Source organism: Orycteropus afer, unplaced genomic scaffold, assembly GCF_000298275.1.
Source record: "Orycteropus afer afer isolate SDZICR_OR568_19922 unplaced genomic scaffold, OryAfe1.0 scaffold00016, whole genome shotgun sequence".
Lineage (NCBI taxonomy): Eukaryota > Metazoa > Chordata > Mammalia > Tubulidentata > Orycteropodidae > Orycteropus > Orycteropus afer.
In genome coordinates this window covers 17,673,696-17,684,366 of record NW_006921603.1, presented here as the reverse complement: position 1 = coordinate 17,684,366, position 10,671 = coordinate 17,673,696, and the positions used below count along the sequence as shown (strand labels likewise).

The following is a 10,671-nucleotide window of genomic DNA, read 5'->3' as shown; positions in this document are numbered from 1 at the left end:
GTGCGTTAGGCACTACACTACCAGAGCTCCTCTTCTAGAGGCTAGAAGTCCAAAATCAAGGTGTTGACGGGCCATGCTTCCTCTGAGACTCTAGGGGAGAATCCTTCCTTGCTTGTTCCAGGTTCTAATGGCTCCAGGCATTCCTTGGCTGTGGCTGAATAACCCCAGTCTCTGCCCTTCATCTTCACATGGTCTTCTCCTCCTTATCTGTTTCTCCCCTGTGTGTCTTTTATAAGGACATTTGTCATTGGATTTAGGATTCACCTGGATAATCCAGGATGCTCTCATCTCATATTTTTCATTATATCTGCAAAGATCCTTTTTCCCAATAAAACCATTCCCAGATTTTGTAACATGAACATATATTTTAATGGAGTCCCTGAGTGGTATAAATAGTTAACATGTTTTACTGATAAATGGATGGTTGGAGGTTTGAGTTAACCCAAAAGTGCCTCTGAAGAAGACCTGGCAATCTGGTTCCAAAATATCAGCCCTTGAAAACACTATGGAGCACAGTTCTACTCTGATACACATGGGTCACCATGAATCAGAATCAACTGGTTTTGCTTTGTTTTTCAGATTAAATATATTTTTTACAGTTTTCATTGTAATTCACTTATTTATGGTTTCTCACAATAGAACTGTACCTTGTGAGTTAGGTTGGGCAGTCCCATACCTTGACCAAATAGGGAACTTGCAGGGTTAATAATTGGCAGAGCTTCCACTAGGACCTAGATCTCCTGAATACTAGCCCTGATGTTTCCCCACTAAACATTACTACCCCTCTTAATTCTTATAAGAAGTTCTTCATGCTCTTCTTCATATTTAGTTCCAAATTTCTAATTTTATATTTACTTTCTGATTTGGAAAGAAGTCCCACAATTAAGGAGTGACTTCAAAACAATCTCCAGTTGAGTATTATGAGTGTGGGTTGCATGTTTTGAACATTAATAATACCAAGAAGCCTTCCATTATTTAGTTGAACAAAAATAGTTATCAAATGTCCTCTACCAAAATGGCCCAAGTAACTTTAAAAGCTACTCTAAATTGATGGAGAGCTGTGGGAAATGACTAAATAGCACTGAAAGCAGTACTCTGCTGTTTAAAAGTTCAAAATGTAGGCAATGTGGGTGGTAGGAAGATGTGAACTAAAAGAACCAGAACACAGCCCTGAACAAGTCCCAGAGTTTGTAATGTGGACAAATTATTTGCTGAAGTGTTGAAACCAACAACTGGGCATGATTTTCTCCAAGAAAAAACAATTCTATTAAACCTGTTTGAGGGCAAGTAGTCTCATCAGCATATCATTGCCCTTGGGTGTTGCACCTGCTACTGGCCAAGTTGTACAGTATGCACTCCCAGTGCCATCTACAGAGCCAGCTCTCTCCACAGAGATCCTAGGAAGAATTCAAGTGATAACTCAAGGTCTTAGGCACTAAAAATACGTCTCTGACATAGGTGCTGCCCTACACTGCTTGTAGGAGTGAAAATAGTTCACCATTTCTGAAAGGCACTACTTTGTCAATTTCATTCATTAAATATTTTTTTGTGGAATAATTCAACAAAGATAGTGGGTGTGGGGCAGGGATAAGTTAGTCTGAGAAAGAAAAATAAATTAACTAAAAGGTGATTGAGAAGTAGATAGATAGCCGCCACTAAGTCAACTCTGACTCATGGCAACTGTCTTAGTTATCTATTGCTACTATAACAGAAATACCACAAGTGGATGGCTTGAATGAACAAATTTATTCTCTGATAGTTTAGGAGGCTAGACGTCCAAATTTAGGGTGTTAGTTATTGGGAACAGAAGGAAGATTTGGCAATCTACTTCTGTAGTGATATTGCCTCAGAAACCCAAGGAGGGGTTGCTATGAGTTGGATCTGACTCAACAGCAGTTGTTTTTAGTTACAGGGGAAGGCTTTCTGTTGGCTCACAGTTTAGGGGGAAGATCCTTGTCTCCTTTCAGCATCTGTGGGCCCAGTGTGCCTTGGAGCTCATCATGTGTCTTGGCATCAATCTTCCCCTCAGTCTAAGAGGTTCCCAGTGCAAGGACCTTGGCTCCAAAAGATGTGCTCTGCTCCCAACTCTTTCTTGGTGGCAATAGGTCCCTCTTTCTCTGCTAGTTTTCTCTCCTTTTATCTCTTGTAAGATAAAGACTGATGCAGGCCGTACCCCAGGGAAAATCTCTCTCTTTGGATCAAGGCTGTGACCTGATTAAGGGTAGTTACATCTCATTTTAATCCCCTTACAACTGATTGGCTGATCACAGGGGATGATCACATCATTACATAGCTGCCAATCACATCATTACATCACTGCCAAATCACTTGGCCTGGTCAAGTTGACACATGTTTTGGGACACAATTCAATCCATAACAGCAACCTTATATACAACAGAATGAAATGCTGTGCAATGCTGGGTGGTCCAGCGCTGTCCTCAAGATCACCAGCAAGTTCAAGTTCATCGCTGTGGCTATTGTGCCAGTTCTTCTCACTGAGGGTCTCTGCCCTCACTGGCCCTCGACTTCATCAAACACAATGTCTTCCTCAGCAATTAATCCCTCCTGATGACATGCCTAAGGAGCTCTGGTGGCATTGTGCCTAAGACATTTGACTGCTAACCAGAAGGTTGGTGGTTTCAAACCTGCCAGCCACTCCTTGGAAGGAAGACTGGGCAGTCTACTTAAGATTTACTGCCTCTGAAACCCAAAGGGGTTGCTATGAGTCTGAATCAATTCAATGGCAGTAAGTTTTGGGGATTTTTTTGTTGTTGTTTTTTGTTTTTGATGACATGCCTAAAGCAAGGGAGTCAGATAATGTACTGCTGTGATACATAAGGTCTGAATTGACTAACTGCTGGAAGTAGGTCACCAGGTCTTTCTTCTTAGTTTGGAAGCTCAGCTGAAAACTGCTGGTCTTGAAATACAGACAGCATATCTTCCAGAATCACAGCAACATGTAAGCCACTACAATATGGCACACTGGCCAATGGGTGCTGGAATGAATAAGTAGTAGGTGAGAAATTCTAGAGAAAACAAACAGTAATGGAGACAGGGAATGGACATGGGTTATAATTTTAAATACATTAGGGAAGTTCTCACTGATACAGTGATATTTATCTCAATATTATGTTTAAAAGCTTTTATCTACAAAAAGAGAAAGACTCAAAAGAAACACAGCAAAATGCTACTTGTGATTATTTTTAGACGATATGATTTGGGGCAATTTTTATTTACTGTGTTCTGTATGTACATGTATGTGTGTGTTTAATCTTTGAGAATGTGCCCAGGCTCCCCCCTTTTTTTTCCCCAAGAAACTACCCCAGGTATCTGTGATGCATAGCAAGATATAAAACCATTCCCTACCCAGCTTACATTTTAGATTTTATGGTAAAAAAAAAAAAAAACAACAACAATAAAAACTGGTAATTCTAGACATATTGATTTCAACATTTTTAATTATATTTTAAAATATTTTTGAAATTCCCATTAATTGAGTGCTAAAGTGTCATACATAAATACTTCATAGTACACTGTAAGAAATAAATGGTATAATGTATGGAAAACCAAAAATAAAACCAAACTCACTGCCATTAAGTCTATTCCAACTCACAGTGACTCTCAGTGGGTTTCCAAGGCAGTAAATCTTTACAGAAGTAGATTGCACAGTCTTCCTTCTATGGAGTGGCTGGTGGGTTTGAACGGCCATCTTTCTAGTTAGCAGTCAAATGTGTTACACACTATGCCACCAGAGCTCCTTAATCTATGGAAATCTATGCTTAATAAATGTTTAGCTACCATCGCCTTATTATTACTGTGAGAGGCTTAGTGGAGAGCACACTATTTTATCTGAACCATGAAAGATAAATGGGATGTAAATAATAGTACTGGAGAGATCAGAAGTTCATGAACAGAGATCTTGATGTTCTAATCAAGGGAAATGGCATGACCAAAGGCATGGGGTATGAGCTCAATGTGACCAAAGGCAACTCCTCCTTCCATGCAGTATATACTTACTGGGCAATTAGACCACAAGTTCTGTGAGTGCTGAGATGTGGCTACTTTATTCACTGCTTTATCCCAGACACAGTGTTTTTACAAAAAAAGATGCAAATATTTGTTCAATTTTCAAAATATTTTGGTAACAATTCAAAACAATTCAAAAAGTGTTCATTTTAGATATGTCCCCAGGCAAGTGTTTTAATAGGGAGCTAACTAGAGCTTTTCAGAGATAGTTAACCAAGATAGATTTGAGTTTTTTTAAAAAGATGTAATAATTTGTGAATTTGTATGCAATGTGTTGTTGTTGTTAGGTGCTGTTAAGTAGTCTCGGACTCATAGGACCCTACGCACGGCAGAACGAACACTGCCCAGTCCCGCACCAGCTCGACGATCCTTGCTATACTTGAGCCCATCGTAGCAGCCACCGTGTTAATCCATCTCGTTGAGGGCCTTCCCCTCTTTCATCGACCTTCCACCTTACCAAGCATGCCATCCTTCTCTAGGGCATGGTCCCTTCAGATAACATGACCAAAGTAGGTGAGACAAAGTCTGGCCATTCTCACTTCCAATGAGCATTCCGGCTGCACTTCCTCCAGGACCGATTTGTTAGTTCTTTTAACAGTCCATGGTACTTTCAGCATTCTTCACCAGTACCACAACTCAAAATCATCAATTCTTCTGTGGTCTTCCTTATTCATTGTCCAGCTCTCACATGCATATGAGGTGACTAAAAATATCACGGCTTGTGTCAGGTGCACCTTAGTCCTCAAGAAGACATTTTTGCACCTCAGCACTTGAAAGAGGTCCTTTGCAGTCGACTTGCCCAGTGCTGTACACTGTCTGATGCCCTGCCTGCTGCTTGAATTGGCTTCTACTGTAGAACCAAGCAATGTGAACTCTTTGACAACTTCAATCTTTTCTCCATTTATTGTGATGCTGCTTATAGGGCCAGTTGTGAGGATTTTTGTTTTCCTTATATTGAGATGTAATCCATACTGTAGACTGACTGTATGCATGCAACAGCCACTCATTTATGGACTCTCTAGGTGGTGCCATGGTTAAGTGCTCAACTATTAACTGAAAGATTGGCAGTTTGAACTCACACAGAGGTGCCCAAAACAAAGTTATGGTGACCTGCTTCTGAGAGATCAACCTTGAAAATCTTATGGAGAGCAGTTCTACTCTGCACACACGCAGTCACCAAGAGTTGGAATTGACTTGATGGCAACTGGTTTAACAACTAATTTATATAGCATGGTTAGGAAATTAGAAAATTCTTTATAATGGAAATATCTCTGTAAGTGCTAAAATTTTTAAATTTGTCAGAGAGTTGGATGGAAATCTTTTTAATTTTTAATATGAATACTTTTAGTTTTTAAACACTGCATGTAAAACAAAACTGAGCTTTTCCTTTAATGGGTCTGTCAGGACAGTGGAATCAATAAGGAGGATGTTAGGGGTAGCGGGGAGGGGACAGTGGACTGTCAGAGGGGTGACACCAAAATGACTGTCCATAAAATTTTTGTGCAGTGTTTCAGCAGAAATTTATTATTTTTCAGAAAATATCTTTGTGGTTATTTATAACAATTTTTTCATAATCCCAGCTTACACGTATCAATATATATCCAAGGTTAAATGTCTATGCTAACATACTTTTTGAACTATCTAACACACTCAGTCAGAGTTGTCATTATTATCCAATTAAAATGACCCTTCAAATCCTGTGGTTTCATCTGCATCTGCTACAAGTACACACTGCAGTTTACATTGCTGTCAATGTTGTTATAGTTGCTGATTTTGCCAAATTTTCTGGTGCTTTACTTGTGGTAAGTAGTATTTGTGAACTTATATCAACTTTTTTGAGAGTGAAGTAGTAAAGTAAAGGAAAAGAAGGAGAAAAATCAACAAAGGCTTCCATTCAGTTACTAATAATGTTATAACTAATAATTTTGTAATTCAGTGTAGAAAGGTTTTACAAGACACACTTGTTAGTATTCATATAATCTAAGAAATATTACATTTAAGCAATTTACAATGATCTTTAGCACATCATTCTATGATGAAAATAAATATTAATAATATTTATATATAAAAAAAATATATATATAATAGTAATAAATATTACTAAGGATTCTGTATGGTCTGGTATGGGAGGAAGTCCATGAGTGGGGATGACACCAGCAGTTACCGCACTGGGTGACATCAACCCTAGTGACACCCTTGGTCACAAACTGTGAGCAGCCAAAAAAACACCATTGGTTAACCTAAACAAGTAAATAAAGCATTTTATTGGAACATTTGAAGATAGTGCCCATAATTAAAGGAAAATTTTACAACCAATCTTGAAAACTCCAAGAACCATGAAGCTCCAAGTGTTGATGTGGAAAGGAAGAATGAAGGATATGTTCAGGATGGATCAGTCCCAACAACTCTTGTCCCTCTGTTCAACATGCAATCCTTACAAGAAAATGCCTGACATGGCTTGCACCATGTGCTCAATCTTGTCCAGGGGAGAGGAGAAGGCCTTAAGTGATGGTTCTCGTGAAATTGACTACAACCTGGGAAGAGTAGTTTTCAAGGAAAAATCAACAGACTGCTACCAAAAGAGAGCAGAATGAAAGCTGGACATGAAAAGACACTGAAATCCAACACAGGAATGAGTGATTATTTGGAACATCAGTTATAGCACTAGGCTATATTTCAGTGATGTTCTTGGGAGCTATTCAGCTGTTCAAGGCTATTGTTCCTCTTAATGGTCTCACACGTCTATACTTTCTGAGTTTCTAATTTTATAAATCCTTTGGCTCTCTCATTCTTTTAAGATGACTATCTGTTTCTTGCTAATTTCAATTTACCTATTGTCTTGATTTGTGAGTGCTACCGTAACAGAAATATCACAAGTGGGTGACTTTAACAAACAGAAATGCACTGTTTTACTGTATTGCACTGGGCAAATCTGCTGGGGGGAAAAAAAAAAACTCTTTATAATGCTGAAGAGCAAAGATGTATCTTTGAAGACTAAACTGCACCTAACCCAAGCCAGGGTATTTTCAATCACCTCACATGCATGTGAGAGCAGGACAGTGAACAAGGAAGACCAAAGAAGAGTGGATGCTTTTGAGTTGTGCTGTTGGAGAAGAATGCTGAAAGTACCATGGATTGCCAGAAGAATGAACAAATCTGTCCTGGAAGAAGTGCAGCCAGAATGTTCCTTGGAAGCAAGAACAGCCAAACTTCGTCTCACCTACTTTGGTCATGTCAGAAGGGACCATTACCTGGAAAAGGATGTCATGTTTGGTAAAGTGGAGGGTCAGTAAAAGAGGGGAAGGTCCTCAACAAGATGGGTTGACACAGTGGCTGCAATGATGGGCTCAGGTGTAGCAAGGATTGTGAGGCTGGTGCAGGACCAAACAGTATTTCGTTCTGTTGTACATGAGTTGGCTGCTATGAGTGGGTGCCAACTAGACGGCACCTAACAACAACACAGTTCTGGAAGCTAAAAGTCCAAATCAGGGTCTTGGTGCTGTCAGTTCCTTCTGTGAACCTCCCCCTAGTTTCTGGGGCCTGCTGCTGATCTTTGTGTTCCTGGGTGTCTGTCTTCTAAGTGTGTCACATGTCTAGTCTGTTCTTTTTGTAACTCACAAACGATTAAGTTTCAGACCCATTCTACCCAGGTATGGTCTAATTAACATAACAAAGAAAATCATATTTCCAAACAGAATCACATCTACAGGTCCGGGGTCCAGGACTCCAATACAGATTTGGGGGGGGACACAATTCAATCCATAACTCCTACACTTTGGAAGTACACCTTCCTCTATCGATTCATTCCTCTGCTTGGCTGTGGACCAGGAAACAAGAGCCACTCTTATGAGATTTGTGTGTATAATGAGGCTACACAAGAGTATTGGTCTTTGAGTAAAACACATATGATAAATACATGGATTTTAAGTCATCTACATTGGGGGCTCAGAGACTTCTCTTGCTAATGTTTAGTGTTTTAGCTAATTGGATAGAGGCTGGCTGAGGGATTTTTTGATATATCAACCTTTTTTAAAACATAAAGTTCTTTTTATAATTATTTTTTATTTCGTCTTTACCATATCACTGAAAGGAAGAAAGGAGCAAATATTTATTCATTTTACAAGTACAAAAATGGAACTGCAGAGAGCTTAAGTGTACTGATGGAAAAGCTAGTGCTAAACCCCAGGTGTCCAGGTTTCCATGATAGAAGTTAGTTAATAGCTTAAGCTATGTCAATATCAGGAGCTCTACAGAATCATAGGTCAGAGGCAGCGTAAAACTCCAAGGATCCCTAGGGGATATTACATGTGTATGATACAGGCAGAAAAGCACGAGAAAAGTTCTACATGCAGCTGTTGGACACACACAAATCCCTTTCCTGGTACTTTCTATGTGCCAGGGGCAGTGTTCATAAATGGGAACATAAATAAATTTCTCTGTTCAATCCCTTTTAAAAATGACTTGAGTGAAGATAATAAAAATATGCTTACCAATACACAGGTGACAAAAACTGGGAAGAATTATGATATAGTGAATGACAGTGTTTAAAAGTAAATGCCATTAATAAAAGCCTCAGGGAAGTCTTTGCAATGCTTGTGTAAAAAATGATGTGTGTCATTTTCTGGGGATCGATTTTATAGAGATGCTGTCACAGGTGATTCTGAGGGCATTGGAAAGTATGTCATATGAGATATGAATGAAGAAATTGAAAAGAAGTCTCAGAGGTACCGTCAAATACACAAATTTTGAACAGAAATTCTGCATAGTGTAAAGAAAGGGGCATAAGTGTTGGAATTAGACTGGATCCATCCCCTAGTAGCTGTGTGGATTTCTCCATCTCTTAAGTAGGCACGATTATCCCTTCTTGGCATTGTTGTTGGGAGACTTAGAAACAATGCATGTGAAACTTCTGACACAGCCCCTGGCACATAGAAAGTACTTCAAAGAGTACATTAATGTTCCTTATGGAAGTTAAAGGAAAATGGACTTTCCTTCAATACTAGGAAAAATCTTTTAAAACGATGTTTTGGCTTCTCAGAGCTGGCCAGAACTGAAGGTGGTTTCCTCTCCGCGGAGCTGCGGAGACCTGCGCCCGGAACGGCTTTCCCTCCTCGGCTTTCCCTCCTCGGGCCTCTGCCCTCCTGCCAGTGAATCCTCCAGCCTCATGTTGTTGTTGTTATGTGCCGTCAAGTCGGCCCCGACTCATAGCGACCCCTCCTTGGGTTTCCGAGGCAGTATCACTACGGAAGTAGGATTGCCCAACCTTCCTTCCGAGGAGTGGCTGATGGGTTTGAACCGCCAGCCTTCTGGTTAGCAATCAAGTGCTTTAGCCACTATGCTACCAGAGCTCCAGCCTCATAGGCTTCTCTAATATGATACCATAGGGTGAGGTACGAGCAGGCCCGGGGAGCGTAGTTACCGCTGAGAAGCTGCAGTAGCAATCAAGATGATAGAGGTACTGACAACTGACACTTAGAAACTACTACACCAGCTGAATGCACAAGGAACAGGAGTCTAGATGTCAACCAAAGGTCTTGGGCTTGAGACCAACTGAGTCTGTTCATGATAATGGCCTCAGAACGACGGCAAGGCTAAGGGACTTTGAAGTGAAAGATCTTGGTGTAACTCAGGTCTTCGGCTTTGACATGGAAAAATTTTCTCTAGCTGTGAATTTATTGGACAGGTTTCTGTCCAAAATGAAGGTACAGCCCAAGCACCCTGGGGCTGTTGGACTAAGCTGCTTTTATTTGGCTGTAAAATCAACAGAAGAAGAGAGGAATGTCCCACTGGCAAATGACTTAAACCAAATAAGCCAGTATAGGTTCACAGTTTCAGACTTGATGAGAATGGAAAAGATTTTATTGGAGAAGGTGTGTTGGAAAGTCAAAGCTACTACTGCCTTTCAGTTTCTGCAACTCTATTATTCACTCATTCAAGAGAACTTGCCATTTGAAAGGAGAAACAGCCTTAATTTTGAAAGGCTAGAAGCTCAACTTAAGGCATGCCACTGCAGAATCACATTTTCTAAAGCAAAGCCTTCTCTGTTTTGGCATTAGAGATCCAAGCACAGAAGTGTGTACAATGAACAGAAGGAGTAAAATGTCTTCAGAAACAGTCCAAGATAAATGGCAGAGAGTTGACTTTCTGGCAAGAGCTCATATCCAAGTGCTTAATTGAATATTCATCAAACAAGTGCTCCAAACCAAATGTCCAAAAGTTGAAATGGATTGTTTCTGGGCAAACAGCAAGGCAAGTGAAGCATAGTTACTACAGGATAACCCACCTTCCAACAATTCCTGAAACGGTTCCTTAATCGGATTCTTACAACAACAAAAACTCTTCTCTGAAGCCTTTCTTCTACAACCCTGAGCTATGGAGTCCATACTGGTATAATGGATTCAAGCTGCAAAACCTCAAAACATCGCTTCTAAATTAGTATTGGTGTTCTCAGACTAAGGAAAATTGCCTACTTAACATGATGCTATAGTGGAATTATATTTAGATTTGAGTTCATGTGAGAAGCATACAAATCAAAGTTAAGAACATACATGTGAAATTTTAATAAGCCAGGAAAGGTAAACTGTGAATCTTCATTTCTAACATTGATCTAAATTTCTATATTGGATCAGTGTATTTGGGTGGTAT

At 39.8% G+C, this 10,671-nt stretch overlaps 1 protein-coding gene across 1 annotated transcript; it reads left to right on the top strand.

Annotated features, from left to right (window-relative positions):
* The first annotated feature begins 9,521 nt into the window (after nucleotides 1-9,521).
* On the top strand, nucleotides 9,522-10,082 carry LOC103213452 (cyclin-G1-like). Its single transcript, XM_042783388.1, has one exon. It carries the CDS (start codon nucleotides 9,522-9,524, stop codon nucleotides 10,080-10,082), a length of 561 nt encoding a protein of 186 aa, XP_042639322.1.
* Nucleotides 10,083-10,671: the final 589 nt, after the last annotated feature.

Excerpts from the sequence above, each read along its gene's own strand:
- LOC103213452 (XM_042783388.1), top strand. The coding sequence starts at position 9,522 with ATGCACAAGGAACAGGAGTCTAGATGTCAACCAAAGGTCTTGGGCTTG.